The following is a 27,074-nucleotide window of genomic DNA, read 5'->3' as shown; positions in this document are numbered from 1 at the left end:
CCAACCAATACGCGTACATGCATTCCAAATACATCCGTGCCTAATAGAATTAAAAGGTATAGAATGCTTATCAGTCCCTAAAAACATAAACCTTTTTTTTATTATAAAAATATCTGATTGTCCCATAGCGATTTTGTTGTTTTAATATGTTTTTTCTTGGGTCAAAGTTGTTTCAATATGTTGAAACATCGGTTCTTTAAACCATTCATTGGTTTTCTCTTTCCCGTTCGGTTTGCAAACTGTCACTCTTGTAAACCTTGTACTCTGTCAAGCTTAGAGAACCTCCTCCCCAAGAAGAATTTTTTCCGACCATGGATTATGGAGATACACCGGAAGAGTCTTTGCATGTTGAACTGAAGGAGAGAGCTCATCTTCTTGAAAAGCAATAAATATCTAAGATTTAGGACTAAAAATTGACCATTTCAAAAAAAGAAAAGAAAATTAGTGTTGAAAAAGGAGTAGAAATTCACCTCTGCCCCCGAGAGCATTAAGGGTATGTTTGGTATGCTTCACTGGACTGGACTAGGCTAAATAGCACTCGAAACCCATGTTTGGTAACAGACGGGACTAACTTAAATGAGACTATATAGTCCAATAGTGAAAAAAAGGCCTCACTCGCCCATCTAATATAGTGAGCCCGAAAAGTGGTTCTCTAAATAGCACGTTCCTAAATAGAACACGCTAATCCAACTCCTCTCTTTAAAAAATATTAGGATTTTATTTGTTTTCTTTTTATTATTGTTTTAAATTTTTAATTGGGATTTTTAGCATTTATTTATTTATTATGTCAAAATCCGTATTTAAATTTAAATATTACAAGAATTATTTTGATATTGCATTTGACCACATTTGTATTTGGAAAATCAAACTATAATAATTGACAAATGCTTGATATTCTTTTTATATTGAAACAAGTTTAATAATTCATGATGTGCTGGAAAATCAAACTATAATAATTGACAAATGCTTGATATTCTTTTTATATTGAAACAAGTTTAATAATTCATGATGTGCTGCTTTCTTTATCGCAAGCAATTATTACCTTGTCAAATTATATTTTTCAGTTTAAAGTCAAAAGTCAAAAATACAAAAATTATACATATATTCTTTTTTTAAATTATTTTTTACTTGGTCTTCCATGAAAGACGTAGAATTATATAGAGTGAGTTTAGCTCCTTAGTAATGTTTCGACCAACAAAAAATAGAAGATTTGTAGTAGTCTTGGGGCAAGGCTAAGGAGCAACTAAGATAAATCTTGAGAAGCCAAAAAAAAAAAAATCAGAATTTTATTCTTCATAAACAATCATAATTTTATTTGTTTTATTGTTTTAAATCTTTGAATTGTGTTTCTTTGTAGCATTTACTTATTTTTAGGTCAAAATCCCAAAATAAATTTAAATATTACAAGAATTATTTTTTTGTCCGACACAGCACCAAACATAGGTCTTCACTATTTTTACAATCCAGCTTCTTAGTTCGACGCATCACCAAACGTAGATTAGAAATTAATCCAGCTTAGTCCAATCCGAGCTAATCCAAGACAGTCCCAGGATTTAGTCCAGTCCATGACAGTCCGCCGTACCAAACGACCCCTAAGCCTATTAACCGCATCTGCACTACCATAAACATAAACACAAATAAATCCTCAAAATTCAGAAACACAAATACCCACTAAAAAATACAAATAAATTTATGATTTTGACAGAGAGTGAATTCATTGATGAACAAGAGAAATTTCATTAAATTACCTTTCAAAAAGATTCAATATGCCATCAACAACAGCAAGAACTTGTCCCATACGTTTTATTTCTACAACCAGTCAAACAAAAACCATGAGTCGCTAAGCAAAACTCATTCAAATGAAAGATTTGTAAGAGACATAACACAGATCTAGCCCAAACCGGACAATGGGTTAGATTTACAAACACAATACCAAGAATTAAATTTAAAACTAGACCAAGAAATCCAGACACAACACAATACCAAGAAAAATACGAGAATTAGAAAAGAAAAAAAAAATAGACAAAAGGGGTGCGTATAGATTTGAAGGAGAGAAAAAGAGAAGTTTCAAGAAAGTTGTTAAGAAAATATAAGAGAGAGAGAGAGAGAGAGAGAGAGAGAGTAATGGAAGGAAAAGAGGAGGAAAAGGAGGAAACCGTAGCAATCTTGGGAAGTAAAACGAGAGTGTGGTTATGAAAATAATAATTGAAGAGAGAGAGAGAGAGAGAGAGAGAGAGAGAGAGTAAGCAGAGAGAGGTAGGACTCTTGGGATCAGAAAAAGGAGGAAAGTCATTTTGGTATACGTATAATTTCACTTAGTTGGTATAATGAGTCTTTTATTTATATATTTTTAAAATTTTAATTAAGTTTTTGTGTTGATTCGTGCCCGCTACTGGAAATGGTGGACAACTTAGGCACTGATTAATTTGACAGTGCCTTATTTTCTAATATATATCTGACATGAAAGTATTATATATAATTTCTTTAATACTGAAGGCACGGATTTCCGAGTTTTTAAATTTATTAGTCATGGAAAATTATTGAATCAGTCCCTTTTATCATTTTATAGAGACTATTTCTATTATCAGTCCCTAATAGCAATCTATTGAGACTGTTTTTATTTTAGTCTCCGATAAAAGGGTCCCTGTTGAGCGTTTTTCTAGTAGTGTCCCGATATTTTAGACCTTGGTCCTAACCCATTAAATTAAAGTTGAAATTTGAAGAGACAATAGATATAGTTGTGTGTTTTGATCGCCATTGGTTGATGACAATGGAGAAAATGGTTCAATTTTGCAGAGTTTTTCCATGATTGAAAGAAGATGAAGCGGCGACCAAGTGTAAAGTTTGTTTCTTAAAAGACTTATATAAAAAGACATTTGTGATTCTTAAAAAAAATGACATTTGTGTAAATTTACACTCGGTCGTCGCTTACACATTTTGTTTCTTATTATCGACTAGATCTCTATAATAATGGGCATTTGGTTCATGGGAAATCAAATATTCAGTAAGTTTCAGCATGGAAAATGGTTACCTAACACATGGAAAAATAAGGAGGAAAATGAAACTGTCCTCCCCTCTTAGGTTTCATTTTCCATTCCCATGGGAAACTATGGGAAAATGAGCTAGCATTAAATGCACATTTCTCATAACAATTTTGTCCCCATTGACAATTTAGAATGAGTGCTGCTAATTACCCACCCACCTTATCTTCTCACCCACCATGTAAATTTGAAAAAACACAATCTTATCTTTTCACCCACAATTATTTTTAAAATACCCACCTTATCTTATCTTCCTATCTTTCCACACAATCCTATCTCTCAATTTTCCAGTTTCATGAGGCTCTTCCCCAATATATATGCTACACACATAGAGTTCAACAATATGCTGAAGTTCTTGAACATTCAAACTACTAAAAAACCAGTTTTTCAGACACATCAACCAGTAGAGAGCTTAATTAGCACATCATGGACCCACCATGTTCTACCGATTCAAGCATGGGATTCTATTAGCACATCAACCAGTTGATAAATGATTTCATCATAAACATAAAAACCCTTGATTTGACAAACTTCATGCAATAATGCCAATCAGGTAGCATCACATGCATGATAAGTTCTACGATGCCACAAGTATATTCCTTCGTTCATGTCTCTTCTCAGCAACACATCCTGAACTGCTCAATGGGTTATCCAGACTGGATTAGACCTTACGGCCATGTTTGGTATGCCTCACTGAACTGGACTGTGTTAAATAACATTTGGGACCCATATTTGGCAAGGGAGAGGTAACTTAAATGAGACTGTGTAGTCCAACAGTTAAAATAAACAAGGACTCGCGTGTCTAATATAGAGAGCTCGAAATTGGGTTCGCAAAATTGTGAGCGTGTTATTTTGAACACGCGAGTCCGGCTAGATTTCCTTATGGCTTGAATCAAAAACCCATCACCAGAGACCCAACGTCCATTTAATTCTATAACAAAAACGAAAATTGTGAGAAAAATATGGAAGTTTTTAATGAAATTTTATAAGATGTTCATTTAGCCAATTACCTATTGTTTTGACATAAAAGAATTGAATAAAATGTAATGCATAGTGAGTTTGAGTAATTTCAAGTGACTATGTTAGTTGCTGACAAATATTGTGACTTAGAAATGTGTATTAATTAATATATAAAAAATATTAAACACATTCTAATTTTATTTATAATAATTTAGTATAACATTTTACACTTTATACGTTGCATGGTAAATTACATAAGTTGATTAGCTATTAATTATCATAATTTAAAAAAACAATAATAAATAAAATACTAAGAATGTTTTTTTAACTAGGGGGGTGTATTCAATTAGGATTCTAAAGCGTTTAAAAAGATTTTAAAAATTCGGGTGTATTCAATTTGGATTTAGACAAACTTTTAAAAAGTCTATAACAGTTTGGGTGTATTCAATCTAGACTTGTTTGAACGTTTAAAATGTCTATCTAAATGTGGGTGTATTCAATTAGGACTTGAAAAAAGTCCAAATAAATTTACCTGTATTCAAAAGGAGATAGATTTGGAAGGATTTAATTAAGTGTTGGAGTTTGGAGAATTTGTAGGGTTTAGGTATAAATAATAAAGGCCAGCATAAGTCCAACCTCCACCCCAAAGATTTCAGACGACATATTTTTTTCTCTCTCTGCAGAAGACGAACCACTCTCCAAAGGTACACTCTCTCAATATTCTTGTTGGTTTTCCTTCTTCTTCCATGGTTTTTCTTGTTTGTTACTGTTCGTTGATGATTATTGGTTGATGTTTTTCTTGTTTTTATAGAGGTTTTGCTTGTTATTAGAGTGTAGCTTGTTTTTAGGGTTTATCTTGGGGTTAGGGTTTATTATACCTCCAACTATTTGTCTTATGTTATAAATATTTACTGAAAATATGTTAAATTTTTATAGTTGTTTGGTTTCTGCACTTTATGTAATATTGCTTAATGGGTCTCGTTATTTTTTGTCTGGTTATATGGATGCATACGTAAACAGCTACTTATAAAATTTTCTTTTTTTGTTGGCTTGGTTTTTATGTGTTGGTATATCGTAATGAGTCTGTTGCTATCCTTGTTTGTATAACTAACAATAATTTTGCTATCGTAATGAGTACATAATTCATTACTAATAATTATTATTTAATTGCTGTTTTGTAGTCCCACCCAACCCACAGGCATATTCAAACAAAAACTTGTGAGGACTATGAGGATTTGCAAATTGTCATTGGGAATGCAACTGCTATTAGAAAAAACTCATTAGGATTGGGTGATGGTACTGATGCAAGAACTTTTGGGGTGGAAGATAGACAAGTTGGAATAGAGGACTTTGTTTATGATAATGACACTCAGGCCTTTGTACCAAATAATAATGAAGCATCACACCAAGGTCCACCACTCGGACATTCTTCTTCATCCTTACCTTTTCAGGCCATTATTTGGACAGGTCCCTCAGAAAGCTCAAGCTAGAGAGAACGAACTAGACAAGAGCATGAAGGGAATGGTAGCCAATATGACACATGTATGGACAGAATTAGTTTTAGCATTGATTCAATTGCTACCGACTTCAAGGGAGTCCATAGCCTATTGGAAAAAAGGGAAAAAGACAGGGAGAGGCAGAGTTATATATGGGAAGCTATTAAGGAGACCCCAAATGTGGATGAATGTGCTCGTTATAAAGCCCTTTCTTTGTTGAATACTACTACAAAGAAGGAAGCATTTTTGTTGATGTCCCCTGAAGAGCGCTCAAGTTGGATATCTTACAATTTGGAATGAGTGGTTTTTGGGAATGAGTGGGTTTTGGGGATGAGTGGTTTTTTGCTTGATAATGCTTTAGGATTTATCAAACAGTATGTTTAATTTTTTTTTTTTTTTTTTTTTGCGTATGACATATTGAGAATTTTTATTAAATTGATGATGAACTAGTTTATATTATATTGATAATGAAATATCTTTGCTTGGTTATTGTTTTTATTCCAAGTTCTAAATTACGCTCTGGTTGATTTTTTTAATGTCTTTGTTTGTAGTACTTGTTATTCCAGGTGGTCGAATATCAATATATATAATGGAGGAAGAACAAATCGAAAGGCAAGAAATTGAGAGAGAAGAACTTTATGAAATCATTAGGTATTTATTAATGGCGATCCAAGCAGTAGCTCATGCGTTGAATGAGTTTATGATTATCATGCGTAGTGAAAATGTTGAACGTCCATTAACTCGGCAAACAGTTACTAGGAAAGGATATAACTATTGATCGGTTCATAATTGTATATCATTTTGTACCCTTCTAGCTTATGATTTGGTTATGTTATTGAGTTAAACTTGTGCTTTTAATCCATTTTCTGTTTCGATAAGTCCATAATTTCATACACTTGCTTGTCTTCTTTACTTAGTGATTTTGCTTAGTTTCTCTTTATTTTGAGTCACTTACCTATGTTTGTGTGTTTTGTAGGTTAAGATAGCAAGAGATCACATTTGATGCAATCCATGCATGTTAAGGGCTGATTGGGATAAGAGCAAGAGCTTAAAGACAAAACCAAAGTTGGGCCACACTTCTTGTCAGTCCAGTTTCGTAAGTCACCTTGCAGGTCTCATTTCAGCAATCTACACAACTCGGATGAGGAGACATTCTTCATAGACGTTGTTCAATTGGGTGTCTAGTATAACATATCCAAAATTCAGCCCAATTGAACATATGTGGAGTCCTTAGCCCGTCCAACACTGAACCATGCTCAGGAGGATTTGCAGCTGCCAGCTTTGAGCCTTGTCTCCTCCTTTAAGCTATGTGCCTCACCCATGCTGCAACTGACTTTGGATCCAACATAATGAGTGAAGTGGGGAGGCATTCCAGCTATGAAAGTCTAAAGGATCAAGTTGGTACATGCTGGAGTTATTATAGAGAAAGCATGTGCATGCATGTGAAGCAAAAAGAAAGAAATGAAATGAAATGAAGTCAATTCCAGTCTCTGTTCGGCAGCCAACTTGCAAGGCCCAAAACGCACACTTCTACTGCTCCGATGGGAATACTTTCTTCATAGAAGTTGTTCCAATGGGTGTCTAGTATAACATATCCAAATTTGAGCCCCATTGGATACGTTTTGAAACCTCTGTTTAGGAACAACTTCTATGAAGAAAGTATTCCCATCGGAGCAGTAGAAGTGTGCGTTTTGGGCCTTGCAAGTTGGCTGCCGAACAGAGACTGGAATTGACTTCATTTCATTTCATTTCTTTCTTTTTGCTTCACATGCATGCACATGCTTTCTCTATAATAACTCCAGCATGTACCAACTTGATCCTTTAGACTTTCATAGCTGGAATGCCTCCCCACTTCACTCATTATGTTGGATCCAAAGTCAGTTGCAGCATGGGTGAGGCACATGGCTTAAAGGAGGAGACAAGGCTCAAAGCTGGCAGCTGCAAATCCTCCTGAGCATGGTTCAGTGTTGGACGGGCTAAGGACTCCACATATGTTCAATTGGGCTGAATTTTGGATATGTTATACTAGACACCCAATTGAACAACGTCTATGAAGAATGTCTCCTCATCCGAGTTGTGTAGATTGCTGAAATGAGACCTGCAAGGTGACTTACGAAACTGGACTGACAAGAAGTGTGGCCCAACTTTGGTTTTGTCTTTAAGCTCTTGCTCTTATCCCAATCAGCCCTTAACATGCATGGATTGCATCAAATGTGATCTCTTGCTATCTTAACCTACAAAACACACAAACATAGGTAAGTGACTCAAAATAAAGAGAAACTAAGCAAAATCACTAAGTAAAGAAGGCAAGCAAGTGTATGAAATTATGGACTTATCGAAACAGAAAATGGATTAAAAGCACAAGTTTAACTCAATAACATAACCAAATCATAAGCTAGAAGGGTACAAAATGATATACAATTATGAACCGATCAACTATATACATAATGCTTTGAGTGAGGATCCTGAGCATTTCCGACAAATGTATAGAATGTATCCAAATATGTTTCACAAGTTGTGCAGTATTATTAGAGAAAAAACACTGTTACAAGATACAAGGTTCATTTGTGTAGAAGAAATGCTTGCGACATTTTTGCGTGTAGTGGGTCAAAATAACAGATTTTCTGTAATACGTGACACATTTATGTAATACGTGGATTTCCAAATCGACGTCAATTTTTGGCTCCATTTCGGGGTGTTCGATATCATCTCCAAGAGTATGCAGGTCAAGGTCGTGACCCTACAAATGAAGTTGAGTTGTTCTATCTTCGTCATGCGTCCTTGAGGAATGTCATTGAGAGGATCTTTGGCATATTTAAATCACGATTTACAATTTTCAAGTCCGCACCTCCATTCCCATATAGGACACAAACAGAGCTAGTGTTAGCTTGTGCTGGACTACACAACTTTCTTCAAAAAGAATGTCGATCAGATGAGTTTCCTATTGAATTGGAGAACGAATCTTCTTCATCTTCATCATTACCAATTAATGAAGGGGATCCTGAACTAGTTTTCCAAACACAAGAACAACAACGAGCACATGCTAATGAATGGAGAGTTGGTATAGCTTTGAATATGTGGAGAGATGTTGGCCACAATGACAACAATGAGAATTAACGATATCGAATGAATGTTGCACATTTTTCTTTCAACATTGCTTTCAAAGAAGTTATAAATTTGTCACTATACTTTCATGAACGCCAGTTACTTTGAATTTCTTATAATATTTGCTTTTCGTGAATTTGTGGTGGGTGTCTTTGAATTTCTTATAATATGCATCCTCATATACAGAGAATAGTGTTAGAAAATTTTCTACCGTTTGACAAAACAATGCACTAAGCCATGCACTGACCTTGGGTGGTTACAAGCCTCCTGTATTAGGCAAACCTCCTCGTGGAATTCCTCAAATTACAGTGCTGTTGGTAGACTAGTGGAAGTGGCAATTCCAAGATCATGATATCTATTTTCATCCAAAACATCCTCAAGTTTCGAAGGGACAAGCCGGTTGAGGAGAGAAAAGTATAACAAAAGAGTGATAAAGTCTATGCAAATAGATCACTCTATAACAAAAGTTCATACAAAAGTATGGAAGTCTATAATTAAAGTCTATACAAGTTTATTAAAAATCAGGGTAAAACCTATAGGAGTTATACAATTTCAGGAAATCTGTCACTTAAAAAAAATCTTTCAAAATCGTACACAATCCTAATTGAATACAACCCCCTAAGTGCATGAAAATATTTAAAATAAATAAATAACATTAAAAGAATTAAACATGAAAGAGAGAAAATAATAAAAGGAATTCAAATAATTAATTAACAGTAATAACAACAGCCCATGATTCACATAAGTAGGAAGCTTTTGGAACAAATACACAAATGAGACTTCAGTGTATTGGTTAAGGTGCAAAAGACAAGGAGAGGGGGTAGGAGTTTGAATTCCCCTGTTTTAGACAAATTATTCACTTTGGAAAGCAGCCACAACACATCACTTTGAGTCTTTCACAGAACTCATTTTCATTGATTTTTTATCCAAAGATTGATGATTTTATACCCAAAAAAAAATTTATACAAATGGCAAAGTTGGCATTTGAGATTGGATTGCATATGCTTTATTGAAGTTAATTTTGTCATTTGCATAAGTTTTTTTTTTCAATGAAATCATCAAATTTTGGACAAACAATTAACAAAAAAGGGTTTTGTGAAAACAAACTGAAACCTTAGAGGGTGTTCATGTAATTTTTGTGACTTAAGGGGGTTTTGTGAAAACACAAGAAATCTCAGAGGGTGTTAGTGTAAATAATCCAGTAAAATCACAAAATGAAACATATTGAGAACTAAATGGTAAGAAACGCATTCGTTTTTTCAAAAAAAAAAAAAAAAACAAGATGAAAAAACGTGGATACATAAAAAAGAAAGGCTTAAGTGCTACAGTGCTCCCTGATACATTTGTCAATTCCCACTAAAAGTTAAAGTAACCAACTTTGCCCCCTTGACCGATGTTTTGTGTCTCACTTTGCCCTTCACCGTCAAGTCTGTTAAAAATTCCGTTAAAAATGCTGACGTGACACCAATAGGACCCACTATTTTGCTAAACTACGTGCCATGTGTGAAGAAAAAAATTAAAAATTAAAAATTGTATTTAAAAAAACTTAATTTAACTATCAAAAATATAAAAAAAATACTTTAAAACCAAAAAATCCGACCCTTACATATAAAAAAACATAGAAGGGATCAAACGGTTATGCTACCATATACGCATATACAGGCATATATAATACCATCTTTCAGTTCATCTAAACTGTCAACAACAAAAAAAAAAAAAAAAAAAAACCGAAAGAAATATCCCAAAAAAATTTTAAAAATTATATCAAAATTTTTTTGGCTCATTTTCCATGACAGAAGCCAAACCAGTCACCATCTTAACCCCAGTCTGAGATCTCTTGGGCTTCAACTCCGGCGATTTCCATTCCTTCGCCACTATCGTCTTCTCTTCCTCACCCAAACTGTGATCGTCTTCTCTTCCTCACCCAAACTGTGAAACCCTGTATTTTAAATATGTAACAAAATATTTAATTTCCCAAAATATAATATATATATATATATATATATATATATTATATTTTGGGAAATTAAATATTTTGTTACATATTTAGTTTATAACTTATATAATATATATAATTGTCTTGGTATGTCTTATATTTTCAAAAATTTATCTTATTAGTTATTAAAAATAGTAATATTTATATGTACTGTTTTTGACAGCTTTATCTCTTTGTTTTTTGCTGACCAAGTTCAATAGCCTAGTTGTTATCCAAAACATACTTTAGACTCCAAGTGTCATTGTACCTAGATGAGTAAGCTCTATTTGAGCAGGAGGTGTTGGCACTCCAGTAACAGCTATCTAAACTTGGAGCCAAACCTTATCAACTGCCATACATTGTTCCAATTGAAGGAAAGTAGTTGCCACCTATGTAGTAGTATAAATAGGAATCATTTCCTATTATTGTTTTCATAGCATGCGTAGTAGTACATGGAGATAGGTAGATTGGTTGTCTTGCCAATTTATTTTAAGGGGTCTCATTATCGAGGTGAGTGGTTTATGTAATATGTTCTAAAAGTTCTTATTTGTGATAAAATATGAAAACCATGAATTATCGTGGATTTGTTCTATTTACAAATATCTCTCTATTTCAAGTCAAGCATGTCTAATTTGGTGCAATCTTTTACACTATATATACATTGTTTGGAATATTTGTGAAGTATGTATTATTCATGGAACATGAGAACTTCAATGTTGGAGTATCCGAGGGATAGATGTACCACACGGGGACATAGGGCAGTGAGGCCAATAAGAGTCACGTGGTTGGTTACATGCTATGAATGATAACCGAGATATGAAGGGATGATGTGATATGATATGGATTGGTGCATCTTTTCATGATATTTTCTAGAGTGTAAAACGGCATTGCTTGACTAGCATATTACATAATCTACTCATTGAGCGGTGGTTGCTCATCCCTCACCCTATAATTTTTCAGATGAAGTAATGGGCAAGACAAGGAGTAAACCAGTTGAGGCGGAATTAAATGAGAGTGATAGAGCTTGATTTATTTATTGTAAAGTTGTAAAGATTTTGGAATTATTTTTATAAGAGAAGTTTATTTTAAATCCAGGTTTCAGTTCCTTTTCTTTTTTTTTTCTCACGCACTAGGCGCGGAATTTCCACCAACCCCTGGGTTCAGGGCGTGACACAAACTTTCCAACAGCTCAAATACCGACTCGTCGAACTCAGTCTCAACCGCAGAGATCGTGTGAGGAGATAGCCACTTGGCCTTAATGTACTATGTTTGGATCTAACATCCACCCAATGCCCTGCGCTAGTGGATCTAGGTGGAGGTTATGGGGGGAGGGTGGGTTGGGGGTTGGGGGTTGGGGAAGACGAGATGGGGGTGGCGTTTTCTGGGTTTGGTTTGATCTTGTTCTTGTTTTTACTTTTTTCAATTTTTTGTTATTTATTCTTTAAGATATATTTGTTAGAGTTTTTCTGTTTAAACCCCACATTTTTCTTTGTTCACCCTAATACTTAAATCATTAAGCTTTTAAGTTTTATTATTGTGTAAAAAGACAAAAAAAGTCATCTAACTTAATACTTAACCCTAGTACTGCAGTACATCTATACACACACCCCACCTTTCTTAAATTGCGTTGATATGAAAAAGAAACATATGAGACTAGATCAAGAAAGATCATTGAGTAAATTGTAACCTTATAAATCATTGTCACAAACACTGGAGCAGCAAGCCCAAGTACTGTTAGAAATTCTTCAGGTGAGGGAAAAGAGATGGCATAGGCATCGACCAAAAAAAAAAAAAAAAAAAGAGATGGCATAGGCATTGTATCCTTTCTTGTTTAGAGCTTCAGTCATCATATATCCTGCAACAACCTAAAGTCATACCAGTCAATAGTAATGGAAAAGTTAATTGATGTGTCAAGGACATATGACAAACAAAATTCAAACCTTATGTGATATATGTTAATATGTTTAGGTTGTGTACATCTAACAGACACCCTAGTTGTGAGGGGCAAGATAGTGGGGTGTGGGATGTTGGGTGTAAGGTTGATGAGTTTTTTTTTTTTTTTTTTTTTTTTTCTGCTGGTGTGTATTTAGGGGTAGTTTAGGAAGATACTAGGGTTCTCTTAGAATTATGAAATTTTGAATTATGAGTTGGGGTGAACTTAGAATATAAGGTGAACAAAGAGAAGTGCAGGGTTTAAATAGAAAAACTCTATTTGTTATTGTTCTTGTTTTTTGTTTTAAATTTTTGGGTTGTTTGGAGGTTGCAATGTGGTGGAATTGGTTTTGGCTGGGTTTTTTTTTTTTTTTTTTTTTCAATTTGAAGATTTTATCTTTAAAATGAATGAATTTTTAAAATAATTTATTGATCAAATTACCCCTTCACAACTAACAGAAGTTTAAAAAAAATGACAGAAATTAAGGATTGCCCTTGAATTGCTTCAAATTGAAACTACAGGGACAAAATTGACCAAATTGAAACGACAATGACTAAAGTGATAAAAATGGCAAACTACAGGGACCAAAAATGACTTTTTGCCAATTTTTAAAATTTTTTTTACATATGGCACTTAGTTTAGCAAAATTGTGGGTCCCATTAGTAGCAGTGCCACGTCAACATTTTTAACGGAGTTTTTAGTAGACTTAACGATAAGAGGCAAAGTGAGACAGAAAACATCGGTCAAGCTGTATTTGTTACCAAAAAGGTGGGAAAACTCATGATTTTGGAACCAATTCCAAACTTCCACCAATTAAAAAAAAAATTGTAAACAAGCTTCGTCAAACCATCATTGACCATATCCATGTCGAGAGAGATACACGATTATATGGATTTATGCATTTTCTCATGGCTTCCAGATATATTCATACGTACATTTACAAAGTTGCTGATATCCAAAATAATATGCGGTAGGATGTTTACGTTTCTTTACAGTCAGATATATGGATATACACAGTGGTTACTGACGGTCATTTTGATATTGCTATTCCAGTTGTTTGCGTGCCTTCTTTTTGTCAGGAGTTGCATGTACCTGGGCTTTACATCCATATGTCTCCACCTGATAGTTCTCAAAGGCCTCAGCAACTGCTTCCACCTGAATGATTATAACTCATCAGTCATATATGCTTCAATTAAGTTTATGATTTAATGACAACAAGGACAACATGTATTAAGCGCACGAACCAGTTCCGGCTTCTTTGCGTACACCCTCACTATCCTATCTTGGAAAAATCTGGGAAGCAAGTGACTTATGCGATCATCTGGGATTCGAAATTTCTCAGAGCTATCATAATCCTGATAAAAACCAACCTGTCTGTCAATTCAACATGCACTACTATGAAGATATAGTAAATGAACAATTGAATATCAGCAGTGTCATCGAATTTTAAACTATAATCAGGTTAAATTTGATGATTTGCTAAATGAAAATAATCTTATTCCAAATAATCAATCTTTTGGTAGCTGTTCTGTTTCCCACTATGTCACAGAGGGCTGATAAGATATTAGCATCTAAGCCATAGAGGAGAATTGTACCTTGAAAAAATTGATTCTGGATGCGCAGGGTACAGGCATGAAAAAGATAAACTTATTTGTCAAATTAAATTACTAAAAGCAAATTCAATCAATACTATAGGAATACAAACAGTGGCTCGATAATGATCATTATTTGATTTGGTTTCAGGTACCGTTCAAGAGGGTTCATCCTTCCATGAGTCAAATCAATTTTGACAGTGCTCACAGCAACATCTTCTTCCTTCAGTGTAACACCACCAGATTTCTGGATGGAAAATTATACATCAGGTATAATGTGTCTACTTGCTAAGCATAAGGAGAGAGAGAGAGAGAGAGAGAGAGAGAGAGAGAGAGAGAGAGAGAGAGAGAGAGAGCTTATAATACATTTTGAACCTGTGAACAAATTATATCTTGGGGTGTGATGTCTTTGAAATTCTCTAGCTTGTCCTTTGGAACAGAAAACTGATTGCAGTACTGCCAAGCAGATAAAATTGTTACAAATCGGATTGCCTTCAGTCTTCAGCTTGTATTAGCAAAACAATGAATCACACTAGGACAAGCTAAGATTCTGAGACACTTGAATCGTTTAAAATATCATGCCCCATTTCTTGTAAGGTGAACATATTAGGATACCTGGTACAGATCCCTTTTACGGATGCGTTGGATTAAATTCCTAGCTTCCTTGAGGCTAGGGCTATCAGAATCAGAGGTTTCGATCCATTTCAAAATTGAGTCATCCAACTGCACTTTAAGATGGATACATTAGTGCTATAATGATAAAAGCCTTAATCAAAATCTCTTAATTAATAAAGATCTTAAAACCTTCCAAAATTCAGATGGTTTTTGAACTGAAGCTGCAATGCCAAGATCAGCATTTGCATAGCACAGAGCATCAACAACCATGAGTTCAATAGCCTGAGAAAGAATTTGATGTTCGGAGGCATATCAGAGAAGTCCAAATATGGTACCATTATAATTCAGATGTTTCAACTAAAAATTATTGGTTCTATCTAGGACCTTCACTTTTGGATGTGTGTACACAGTCCGATGAAGATCAGCACGAGTGGCAAATAGCTTGTGGAGTGTCAGATCTGACCAAGATATCGAATAAAATTTACAGAACCATAACTACTATGTTGCAAGAGTGATGGGAGGACAATATTCAAGATATACTGACAGTCATTAGCGCGATAACATATCTCATCCTCCATCACTCTCATTGTTTCCATCAGCCTGCAAGTATGAACAACGAACAAGGTTCTGTCAAAAGCCACAGTATGGATATGGAAAAGTATAGTTTCCTAAAAGTATGTGCAAATAACACAATACACCAAGTTCAAAATTCTGCAGAAATGGAAATGTCACAAATTTTAGTGTACCGGACAGAGGAGTCGACCAAAGCAATAACCATAGATCTTCACTGAATTTATGCCCTCTGGAAATTATTAATTTATAAATACCTTTCAAATTGAAAACCAGAACCAATACCGCATGCTCGGGAGTCACGCACAATGTAATCAAACCTGTATACAATTGGCATATGTATCACTTAGTATTGTCAGATAACAAGTAGCAATTTATAGAATATCCACATGGAATGCCAAACAAAAATATAAAAAGAAATCAAGTGACCTACTTGTCAACATCTATTTCAGTTCGCCCATTTGCAACAATATCATACAAGAAACGCTTTTCTGTCATGCTCTACATTTTAAGAAAATTGCAAAAGGGGCTAAGAATAAATGACTAAAGGAGTCCAATATAGAGTACAAACATTAAGGGGAAAAATAAGTTTGTAAGATGTTCTGAGGTACTTGAAGAATTCTCAAAAATTTAACCTTAAGCATTATGATAACTTACTTTTTGTGGCCCATGTTCAGAGCTGGCAAGGATCATTTCCTGTAAAGATACATAACAGTCCCAAAATATTAAATCCTAATTCATTCTTATTATTGTACAAACGTCCCCCATCATTCAAGTTTGCACATATTGAGCCAACAAAGACACTTTGAGAAGGTGAAGTGATCTCAGCAGTTAAAAGTTGCAAAGAAATGAAAACATCAATGAGGATACAAGGAAGGATGCCAGAATGCAATCAAAGCTGAAAGAATTCATCCCAGCCTTAAACAAGTGAAAAAAAAAATGCTCCTGCTATTTTTTTCCCTTCAAGTGGCAGAAAGTTCGAAAATGTTGCATCTTTTCTGCCTAGATGATGGGATTTGAGTGACTTCTTCTCAGAGTATTGACAGTTGGAAGAAAAACAGCTAAAGATAACGTTGATGGAAGACAATCTAACCTTCGCAGTCTTGAGGATTGCAGAATCAATATCAATACAGTGCTTGTCGACAATGTAGTCTATCATCTTCACAGACATATCCTCATGAGACCTAGAAAGTACAAAAAATTCAACCCCAAAACTGTACTAGATATCCTAACTAGAGCAGATACGATTTACAGCCACCAAACAAACATAAAGCTCCCTGTACTGAGTTGCACAATATGTTCTTAAGTCTCACCTAAAGAATAAGGACATGTTGCATGTGAATGTCATAAATGCAACAGAACATCAGTAATATTAGTTTCAGAAAGGTTTAAATCCGTGTAGAATGCAATCTTCTTTCTACTATAGAGAAAAAATGGAGCTAAATTCACTTGAAGAATGTAAGAATCACCATTCGTAACCATCAAGAACCCGAGGAAGAAACTCGCGCTCAAACATGTGGCTGAAAGGGCCATGGCCAATATCATGCAGTAGTCCTAGAAAGAGATTTGACAAAAGAATAGATATGTGGGACAATCTTACTTAAAGGAAAGCATTTATTATGGCAGGTACAGTCTGATTACCAGCAAGTTTTACTGTGTTCCTGTCAAACTCCTCAATTCCAAGCTCCTGGCCCTACAAGGATGGCAGATGAAATAGGAAAGAGTTCTTGTTCATAGGTTTCATAATGGGAATGACTAGGCCGTGATGAAAAATTCCTACTTGGTAAAAATTAATTTTATTGACAGCTTCACCAGCCAGCCAATACACTCCCAGTGAATGCTCAAATCGAGAATGTGCAGCCCCAGGGTAAACCATGTGTGTCAGACCTGGATCGGAAGTAACATTAAAATCAAACCTGATGTTTGTGTGATGAACAACAATAGATATACATAAGTAGAACAACTACTGAGATAAATGTAGAAGGTGATCTAAGACTGAAGATATAAATAGATAAAGTACATTTAATGCCTATGTATGTGCATACACACATAGACACAAATGCACACCCATTGGTCACAATCAAAATGAAACTGGTACCCGTTATTAGGCTATGTCAGAATATCTACAACAATCAATATCTAGAAATTTGGTGTCCTAGTTACTTATAAATCTAATATTTGTTATTGATAATTCACTTAGTGAAGTTCAACTCACCAAGTTGCTTAAGATCACGAAGCCTGCAATAGGCAGTAAATTTATCAGATAAAAAAGAAACACCAAAATTTACTCAATGGCAAAATGACCGTTGCATAGAGTTTTATCAAACTTGCCTCTGAAACTGTTCAGTGTCAATGAACTGCAAGAATAGCTGCAACAAACCATACAAAGATTCATTTGATACGATTGTATAATGTAACAAAAATCCCATGAACAATAGAGAATATTTTAAGTTAAATGCAATGCACTTCTGAAAGGAATCCATACTGCACGTAAAGTGCAGAAGTAAATCTGAAAGGAATACATCTTTAGAAACTTCCCTAGAGAATTTTAAAATTAAAAATCACATCAAACATGAGATCTCAAATTATTAGCCCTAATAAATCATTGAGCTGCTGATCTCAAATCCAACCCCATCTTCTTTTCGAAACTTTTCCAATATTCCGTTTCCTTATTAACTAAAATTCAGTAAAAGACACTCTGTTCCAGATCTGCTACGATTTAGTGACTTCCGTCATATATCAAAAGTTCAATTTCACTTGTTAATTTATTAATCTGAGAATTTAAGCTGCTTCTTCTTCTTTGAGCTTTATCATTAAACAATTTCAATGCTCTGTATGAACTTTGACTTGACATCCTTCATGGAATTAAACGAAGAAATCCAGCCTTAGGTCCTCAAATTGTCAAGTAAAGGTTCTATCATTCATGAGAAACTATTCAAAAAATTTGAATGGCTATGCAGCTCCTTTATTCAACTTTTCAAGACCAAACTACTCAAATCCCCTGACGAATTATCAATCTGAGAATATCAAATCTTCACTTGCAGTTTTTTACCAAAGCATCTGAACTTACAAATTCCCCCGAACAATTCTACATCTGTCTGATCTTTAAACAAAAGCAGAAAACAACTTTCTGACAAAATAAAAATTACATTACGTATAACTCGATCAAAAACAAAATAAAAACCTCGATTCACAAGCTCGAGCTGATATCCAGTATTAATTCACCAAACGACTTCCTAATACTCTGAGACAGGAACCAAACAAAGCACAAATCAGCGCTCTCTATTATAGCGATTTCTGAATCGCCGGCGCATATTTATCTCTTTAAAGTTAAAATAGCAATTAAACAGCTCTAAATATATGAAAATAAGATTAATTATACAATATGCGTTTCTATGAACTACTAGCCGAAGCAAACAGTTCACGAGGCGAAATTGCAACGTTTCACCTCACTAAATTCAACCACGAATTTAGAGCTCGAAAACAAATAGACTTGATAATTTAAACTACGATTCTACATTTCTAGGAGCGAGGAACAAATTCAAAGCAGGAAACGGAAACAGAAACGATATTGCGAATTCGCAAGAGAAGTTAAACGGTGAAATCGATTCTCATACCGGCTCGAGGTAGATGTATCCATGAACGTTGTCCAGAACATGCTTCATCGATCTCCGATCCCGATAGATCCCATTGTTCGTAGTAGCTCTCATTGTTGGCTCACAACTGAACTTGGAACGCTGACAGAGAAAAAGTAGAGCAATGGAGCTCGGAGACTAAAATCTAACGATTTCGACTCTGGATAGCTAGCAAGGGTTTGAGAAACGGAGAGGGAGAGTTGGTTACAATGATGATACAAAATTACAGAGGGAAAGGGCTGGAGTAGCTTTATATAGCTGCAAAAATTTTGGAGTGGTGGTGGTGAGGGAAGAGATGCCGCCAAAAAGTGTTTCGTGTCTCTACCGGCTTTCTTCGGCGCGTGGCTGTAACGATCCAATTATGAATTTAAACTGTATTCGCCAGCTGGCCCGTTTGCCTCTACTTAAATATTCGAAAGGTATTTTTTATTGTCTTTTCCAAGAGGAAAAGGGAAATGAAGCGTGCTGTGGCGATTATCTCTCAGCCTTGACTAACGAACTTCTTTGCTTAAGTTTGAAAATTGATTAACGAACTTTTCTTTACGTTAAACAGGGATTAACGAACTTCTTACCATGTAGGAACGTTGACTTCAAACTTGAATTTACCATATCAAATTGTTGATCATTGTTTTGCCTTTTTTGGCCTTTATCATATCATGTATCATGGGTTAATTGAATTTGGCCCAAAAAAAAACACGATGAATTAATTAAGGCTTTAATGTTTAAAGACTCATAAATGGGGAATTTCGCATCTCCCGATACAGAAGCTACATTTACCGTATGCAGAAGACATCAAATATTATTCCTAGCCAGGCTTTTCTACTTAGTTTGGTAACAGACCCGCTGATACAGCAATGAGGTGGATGCATACAAGAGAAAGCTAAGATTGAACATGCACGCCATGGTGATACGAGGCGGGAGGGAAGATAGGAATCCCAAAAAGGCCAGATACCCCAAGTTTGTTCGATGCGACGCCAATGCACCACAGGAGACAGCTCCAAGGCTAGTAATAAAATTAACGCATAGCTTCTGCTTCATTTATAGGCTTTGGGAACATAATGTTGAGATGATCGGATCACACAGACACTTCCATTGCCATTTTGAATTGCTCTGGCACACGGAGCAAGGGAGCCTGGATTGCACCAGGATTTCCAAGCTGACCACAAGCAGCCATCTGATCATCACCTCTACTCGACCGCATGAAGACAACACACCCTGCTTCTGCCAAAAGATTGCGAAATTCAATCATCTTCTCGTCACTGGTTGGTCTGAATTGGGATCCGCCATGAGGATTAAATGAGAGAAGATTGATCTTGCATGGAATTCCCTGAACGAGATCAGCAAGCCTCCTTGCATCCTCAATGCTGTAACATGCAAAGAATAAATTCATGACCAGAAAGGGAAAAGGAATCCCTAATTGGGAGCAAACAAATATTGCTTCGAACAAATCCTAATCAAATAATTTGAGCTTGCATGGCATTAGATTTACAAAATAATAGCATGCAACAGCATTCCATGAAATACTGCAACAAAAGAAACTTCAGAAATGACATATTCAAGTCAAACAACATGAAGTATGAAACTTCATTTACCTATCATTAATTCCTGCAAGCATTACATATTCAAAAAGAACTTTGTAGTTATTCTTGAAGCGAAGTTCCTCCCTAAGGGTCTGAAGAAGCAAGCCTATGTTATATTTCCGGTTAATTGGCATGATCCAGTTTCTGACCTGCGAATCCAATGTTTGTGTAAGGAAGGTCATACCACTGTGCGGTTCTAATTTCACGGACATATTGTTCACAAGTTCAAATATAACTGAACAGAAATACCTCATCAGTCGTTGCATTCAAACTAACAGCTAAAGCACAATTAGATTCTTTGAGGAAACGCCTCAGCTGGGGGACAAGCCCACTTGTTGAAACAGTGATCTTGCGAGGACTGAAATGAAGGCCTTGATCGTGTAGCATTATGTCTGTAGCTTTAAGAACATTGTCAATGTTCTGAAGTGGTTCTCCCATTCCCTAGAAATATAAATTTAAGCCTATTATCAGAGAGGAAGAAAGTATCTGTTATCAGATCAAAGCTATATTTTAGTGACCTAAATCAGCACAAGCTGTGGTAGTACAGGTTCAGCAAGTTACTTGGGTCTAGTTGACAGAAAAGGGAACTAGGATTTTCTGAATCTAATTAAAGAAAAAACTCAAATCCATTTGAAATGTATCCCGAACTGCTAACCTACCATAAATACAACATTTGTAATGTCACCAACTTCACTTGTAAGCAGGCACCGTGCAAAGACAGCCTGCTCCACAATCTCAGCAGCAGTCAGATGTCTTCTTAAACCCATCCTGCAAAATGGAATGATTTTGAACTAACATTCAGATTATCCGGCCTAATTGAAATACCATAGAATTCTTAGCTTAATTACAGAGCATGAAAAACTTGCCTGCCAGTGTAGCAGAACTGACAATTCATGGCACAGCCCACTTGACTTGAAACACAAACAGTATTCCTGCAACTATCGGAAGGTATGACAACAGTTTCTATCACCAATCCATCTTCCAAAGTGAACAAAATCTGAAACCTCCTGTGAGTTTCATAATCAATGAGAAGGTTCTCAAAGAAATACAAGGAACGACCTAAAGCCATATATGATATATCCCAAAGTAGTTTTACACTGAGTATAGTAGCCCGTGTATGAAGATAGTTAAAAGATGATAGTTAAGCAATACAGAAACATAAGGAAATGATTTCATGTACCTTCCTAGTTCCATCAGCGGCAGTAATAACTTGTTTCAAAGACAATGCCTTGAATTCAGCATTCTCACTCAACATCTTCTTAAAATCTTTATTCAAGCCTGCATATCGAGAGAGAATGAAACATAAACCAATTTGCTTACTAAAAATGATTGTATTGGGGAAGCGTGGAATTGGGTTAAGAGAAATAAGGCAAAGTAGGAGGAGAAACCTTCCAGCTGATCACTATGATGCGCCCAGATACCGTTCCCATAGAGACGTTTCCATATCATTAAAGCCTGGCCAGGCCTGTAGCCATGAGACTGAACCCATTTCTGTCAAAGCATTACAATTATAAGCAACATATTTCAGTTAACAAGCAAAAGTACGAAGCCAGTTTGGCGAGATAAAAAACAATTACTTCAAGCTCATCGTATGTCATGCCCTTGAGAAGAACCTTCAAGCCCTTGTTTGAAGTTCCAACGCCGTCATCTCCTCCTAACCACAAGGCAGCCAAAATCAGAATAAAGAAGAGGAACCCAGAGTAGAAAAATCAGAAATCAGCGACCTTGATCAGTGAAACAAACGAATGCTCACCAAAATGGGAAGAAATTCCATCGAGGGAAACGAGAGGATCCGGAAGAGAAAAAGCTGTTGCTGTTGAAAGAGAGCGACGGTGGGACGAGGCAAGAGGAGCGAAAGTTGGTGGTGATGGTTTCAGAAAGGGAGAGGAGATGGGCTTTTGGGGTGTCGCAGGCGTTAACAAGCAGGCCATGGGAGGCTTCAGCAGAGGTAGAGAGTTTTGTCTGAGTAGGATCCGTCTCATCCACATACGACCCATATCTCGCGACACGACAGTGGTGACCAGTAAGGTCCAGGGATGGAAGAGGCTTAAGGTCGCTAACTAGGTTAAAAACGACATCGTTTCGAGGACTAGTCACTGGTCTATGTTGTTTGCTGAGTGCTAATTATATTTTGGTCTGGAAATATTGATGACTAGAATTCTTTTTTTTTTATACAGCCAAATCGGCTAGGTATAAATCAAGCCTAATATCTCGGGAGTATAAGTAAATATTATTATTACTTGTATGCATCGGGCGTATAAGTCAATATTATTTTCACTTGAATGCATCGGGTATATAGGTAAGTATTCTTATCACTTGTATGCATCGGACCTAGTACCTTGGATGCAAGGGAAACTATGCAAATTGTCTTTAGAAAGAGTAATTAATATAGCTTCTAAACTGCCATGAAGGTTTCAACAAGTATATCTCCAACATGTTATGGCACCAAATGCAACGTTGCTGCTAGAGAGCAAAATTTAAGATAGGTTAGGTGACCATACAGATCCATCAATGCCCAAATAAGACGGAAGAAGACTATCCATGAAGCTGTCAATTTCTCTGAGTCTTCTGAACTACAAGTACACCAGACTTTTGCAAAAATATTACCCTTGTTAAACTTCTAAAAGTCTTCAAAAATACAATTACAGAGCGACAAAAAACAAGAACTTGGGTTACAAGTACATATCCAGCATGACTGGATGACATTGGTGATTGTAAGATAAAGATATAAGTAGAGCTTGTCCTGCAATCTTATAAGTATCCTTGTGTCCGGCCAAATCCCCAACATCAGACGATAATGGTGCCATACCCGTACTGAGCAGAAAAGGGTGCATCAAATTATAGTACCCTTGTCCAAACCGAACTAAAATGTAGCTAGTCCCTGCATCCAGACAAGAAGATTAGTCAGACTCACCAAATTCAATATCAAAAGGAGAATGCAAAACATATTGTGTGTTTGTGTAAGCAACTGCAACAGTTCTCCACGAACTATGAAGAGCAAGTAAGAATCTTGGTTTTGTGAAAAATATCCCTCCATGTAATATAACTCAAATGTGTGAAACCAATGGATCAATTGCAAGATGGCATCGACCATTAATTTTGATGGTCACACTTTGCTTGCTGACCCCTATCTAGATTGGTGAGGGGAAAGGTGAAGTACTCCCCTGTATTAGCCTAGTATTTGTCCCATACGGGGGGAAAAGAAGGAACAACTTTCTGAACTTTTTTGTGCAGAGATAGCACCATAAATAGAAAGAAGAAAAGCCAAAATGGAAGTTCAGTTAAACTACCAAACATGAGATGTGGCAAACTTGTTTCGTGCAATACGTTGCATGCTAAAAGAAATATGCTCCATTCAGCTTGGTACCCTTCATCCATTTGGGTTTCATAAAATAAAGACATTAAATCAAAGACAAACACACATGCACAAACACAAAAGAAAGAGAGTTAATTGATGCCAAGTCATTAGGGCATAATTAGGTAGGAAAGGGATGCGAAAGACTAGAACTTGTCTTCTAATAGTTACCATGCTACTTCTTATCAGACCAGAAGTCTCCTAAAATTCTTCAACCAGAAGTTATGAAGATTCGAGCGTTTATAGGCCTACGAAACAGCTGGTAACCATTAATAAATAAAAAAGTATACATAACTACAAGTTCCTTGTGAAGTCTAAGTCAAAGATGGAAAAGTAAGGAAAAAGGACAGTGTACATTTTCCCTCTCTAATCCAGCCCCATAAGAAAAGATTTCAATTCCTACATTGTAAGGAAAAAGGACAGTGTAAGTCCTCCCATCCCTACAACCATATTTAAAAAGAAAAGGGAGAACTCCATTTTACTAAAATGTGTCCTAAGAGGAGCAAATTTTTTCTTTCTAATCCAACCCCATAAGAAAAGATTTCAATTCTTAGTACACAAATTTGCTCCTAAAATGTGTAGGAATTGACGTGGATAGACTTGCTGACTGACATATTTCAATTTTTTCTTTCTAATCCACCTCAATTCCTAAAATGTGTCCTATATATTCATGAGGTGGATAGAGGAAAGGAAGTTTCTTCTGGAGGGGAAAAACACAAATATGTCAGTCAGGAATCCTACATTTCTGGTTCCCAAACATAATGGAGCTTATGTGAACACGGTCAAGTATGCAATCTAGCTAATTCGCTAAATACATGAAATACGTTAGCTTCATACTACTTTATAAGCTACACTAGGCTATATCAGATACCAAGTACAAAAGTCGGCATTGGCAATTGCAAGAGTTTAGCAGAGATGAACAAATAGGCACATCCTTTAGCATCAAGTAAATGAAACTACTCAAACAAATAAAAACTAAACACTGCACATACAAATGATTACAGAGTAGCATAAAGTGTTATCAAATGAAGCTTTACTTACCAATACTTAATCAAGCCATCCCAGCCGCATGTTGCAACTTTACTCTGCTCTAAGGGATGCCACGCAGCCCCAATGCATACCCCCTCATGACATTTGAGAGTTCTGAAGACTTTGCATGTCTTCCAATCCCAAAACCAGCATCGACCTTCACCATCACCCGACATAACAAACCGTCCATCTGGTGAGAAATTGACTTGGCAAGCATACCCAGCAACGACATGCCCAGCAAACCTTTTCTTCTTATTCAGCTGAAACTTCTCTCTAGTGCTATAAATCAGAATCTGATTGTCCATACTTTGTGCTGCAAGCCAATTTGAATTGGGGTGCAGTGAAATTGATGGCATAGAATGCATGTGAGGCTCACTAATATACTTAATAACCACAGGGATCCCAAACTCCCATACTCGAAGCGATTTGTCATCACTGGAAGTAACAAACCTCCGGTTATTATCAACAAATGTAATCGTATTCACAGCACCCAAATGTTGATCATACTCTTGATTGATCTTTCCCTCGTTCATATCCCACTGAACAATCTTCTTATCACTCATCCCAGCTAACAACACATTCTGCTTATCCTCATCCGGGTTAAGCTTAACCACATATGGAACCTTCCCGGTCGAGAATGTAGATATCACTTGCCCGGTTTCTGTATCCCAGTACTTAATATTCTTATCATAACTAGCAGTCAGAAATTTACTCCCATCATTATTGAAACATATATCCCGAACTGCCTTAGAATGACCCATGTAAGTCCTCATACACTTACCAGTATTGAAAACATCCCAAATTTTCACCTTGGTATCCATCCCAGCAGAGAGAATCAAATGCCCGTAATTAGGGAAGAATCTAATAGCAGATACACCCTTTGTGTGTCCACTCCAAGTGTGCACCAACCTCTTTGGAATATAACAGTGATCATTAGATGCCTTAGCATCTCTAGGGGGCGCAATCCAAGACCTACCCTGATAATCCCTCTCTTCTTTCCCATGAAATGTAGTTTTTTCAACCACAACCTCACCCTTATCACCACCACCTCTCTCTTCACCTTTCTTCTTCGCATACTCCTCGGCATACTTCTTCTGCTCCTCTGTGAGCTCCGTTGGCGGACCGTCCTTCTTGCCCGCCCATGGGCTCTTCTTATTCTTCATCAACCACACATCACTGGCCGGGTTTTGGACCTCCTCTGGGTCCATATCGTCATCCACACCCTCATCTTCCTCTAATTCCTTCCTCTTTTCTATCTTCCGCTTCTTCTGCTCGTGCTGGGGTATGTTATATACCGAAACGGCATCATTCTTCTGCAAGGCCTCAAAATCACCAACGTAATTATACCCAGCAGAGGCTGATGGGTCGGCCGCGTAGCCATACTTGTGAAAAGTATTGTACTGCTCATCGAAGACGAAGGGTTCAATAGAGGCGTCCTCAACGAAGCCGAGCTTGTGGTTGCGCATGCCCTGGGCGATGCCGTCCTTGGCGTAGGGATGAGATGGGCCGTAGATTGGGGCCCATAGTTGGTCGTAGGTGGGGTTGAAGCCGACGATATGTTGGGTCGGGTCAATTGGCCGACTCAAAGACCGATGGCCATCAGCCACCGTCAGGGCCAGCATCGTGTCGTCGACATTGGGCGCGGCGGACTTGGCGGGGAGGAGCCGAGGAGGTGAAGCGTCTGGGGACGATGTTGTTGAACTAGGGTTTTGGTTTTGCTGCTCTGGCTCGTTCAATTCTTCGTCGTTTTGATCAGAGTAGGCTCGGAGAAGATCCATTCATAGAAAAAAGGGATAACCCTAAACCCCAAATTTGGTCCTTGTGTTGAAAATTTGAGACTTTATTCGTGAATTCGAAAGGCAAGCACCAAAAATAACAAATCACTCGTTTGAGGAACAATGAGATTGGGATCTGAAAGCTACTCACCGAATTTAAATCTCTTGCTTGGCACGGGTTTATTTTTCGGACTTCAATATTTATGGGTTTTCCAGGGTTTTCGTTTGTGTTCGAAGAGGGCGAGAGGGAAATTATCGACTTCGTATAGGAGAACGATATCTTTTTTTTATTTTGGTCGAAAATTATAGGAGGAGGATATCTTTTTTCAGAACGAGCTAGTACTGTATAGGAGAAGGATATCATAGTAGCTGTCGTTTTGAAAAAAAGACTGAGGGTATTATCGGTATTTCCA

The 27,074-nt window shown here is 36.5% G+C and overlaps 3 protein-coding genes across 6 annotated transcripts; all 3 read right to left on the bottom strand.

Moving 5' to 3' along the window:
* Positions 1 to 13,323: 13,323 nt before the first annotated feature.
* Positions 13,324 to 19,228, bottom strand: LOC110753222 (uncharacterized). 4 transcript variants are annotated; one of them, XM_021954073.2, is made up of 19 exons: positions 18,905 to 19,222; positions 17,619 to 17,656; positions 17,503 to 17,525; positions 17,068 to 17,174; positions 16,929 to 16,980; positions 16,757 to 16,841; positions 16,381 to 16,471; positions 15,945 to 15,983; positions 15,721 to 15,788; positions 15,545 to 15,607; positions 15,262 to 15,317; positions 15,102 to 15,175; positions 14,907 to 14,999; positions 14,718 to 14,825; positions 14,478 to 14,558; positions 14,258 to 14,349; positions 14,106 to 14,121; positions 13,755 to 13,865; positions 13,324 to 13,665 (listed from the first exon to the last, which is right to left on the bottom strand). In XM_021954073.2, the coding sequence occupies exons 1-19, from the start codon at positions 18,995 to 18,997 to the stop codon at positions 13,555 to 13,557; spliced, it is 1,401 nt and encodes a 466-aa protein (XP_021809765.1). In that variant the 5' UTR covers positions 18,998 to 19,222; the 3' UTR covers positions 13,324 to 13,554. The 4 variants fall into 4 exon arrangements, 2 of the variants coding, with proteins under 2 accessions (XP_021809765.1, XP_021809764.1); XM_021954072.2 differs by having other exon boundaries at positions 14,469 to 14,558; positions 18,905 to 19,220; XR_015832821.1 differs by lacking the exon at positions 14,106 to 14,121 and having other exon boundaries at positions 18,905 to 19,228.
* Positions 19,229 to 19,599: 371 nt separating this feature from the next.
* LOC110753223 (Radical SAM superfamily protein) lies at positions 19,600 to 22,575 on the bottom strand. Its single transcript, XM_021954074.2, has 9 exons — positions 22,256 to 22,575; positions 22,080 to 22,156; positions 21,891 to 21,993; positions 21,683 to 21,780; positions 21,369 to 21,499; positions 21,162 to 21,270; positions 20,752 to 20,943; positions 20,515 to 20,651; positions 19,600 to 20,286 (listed from the first exon to the last, which is right to left on the bottom strand). Exons 1-9 carry the CDS (start codon positions 22,497 to 22,499, stop codon positions 19,998 to 20,000), a joined length of 1,380 nt encoding a protein of 459 aa, XP_021809766.1. The 5' UTR covers positions 22,500 to 22,575; the 3' UTR covers positions 19,600 to 19,997.
* Positions 22,576 to 23,092: 517 nt separating this feature from the next.
* LOC110753216 (Transducin/WD40 repeat-like superfamily protein) lies at positions 23,093 to 26,817 on the bottom strand. The gene is made up of 2 exons (XM_021954060.2): positions 24,899 to 26,817; positions 23,093 to 23,383 (listed from the first exon to the last, which is right to left on the bottom strand). Exons 1-2 carry the CDS (start codon positions 26,662 to 26,664, stop codon positions 23,377 to 23,379), a joined length of 1,773 nt encoding a protein of 590 aa, XP_021809752.1. The 5' UTR covers positions 26,665 to 26,817; the 3' UTR covers positions 23,093 to 23,376.
* Between the last annotated feature and the right edge of the window lie 257 nt (positions 26,818 to 27,074).

The sequence above is a fragment of the Prunus avium genome, chromosome 1 (genome assembly GCF_965620075.1).
Source record: "Prunus avium chromosome 1, drPruAviu1.hap1.1, whole genome shotgun sequence".
NCBI lineage: Eukaryota > Viridiplantae > Streptophyta > Magnoliopsida > Rosales > Rosaceae > Prunus > Prunus avium.
This window is presented reverse-complemented; position numbering and strand designations above follow the sequence as displayed.

Coding starts and splice junctions, on each gene's coding strand:
- LOC110753222 (XM_021954072.2), bottom strand. CDS start 18,997: ATGAGAGCTACTACGAACAATGGGATCTATCGGGATCGGAGATCGATG. Junction 16,842..16,928: donor GAACACAGTAAAACTTGCTG/GTAATCAGACTG, acceptor ATCTCTTTCTAG/GACTACTGCATGATATTGGC. Junction 15,984..16,380: donor CAATCCTCAAGACTGCGAAG/GTTAGATTGTCT, acceptor GTATCTTTACAG/GAAATGATCCTTGCCAGCTC.
- LOC110753223 (XM_021954074.2), bottom strand. CDS start 22,499: ATGGGTCGTATGTGGATGAGACGGATCCTACTCAGACAAAACTCTCTA. Junction 22,157..22,255: donor TGGAATTTCTTCCCATTTTG/GTGAGCATTCGT, acceptor CCTTGTGGTTAG/GAGGAGATGACGGCGTTGGA. Junction 21,500..21,682: donor CCGCTGATGGAACTAGGAAG/GTACATGAAATC, acceptor AGGAGGTTTCAG/ATTTTGTTCACTTTGGAAGA.
- LOC110753216 (XM_021954060.2), bottom strand. CDS start 26,664: ATGGATCTTCTCCGAGCCTACTCTGATCAAAACGACGAAGAATTGAAC.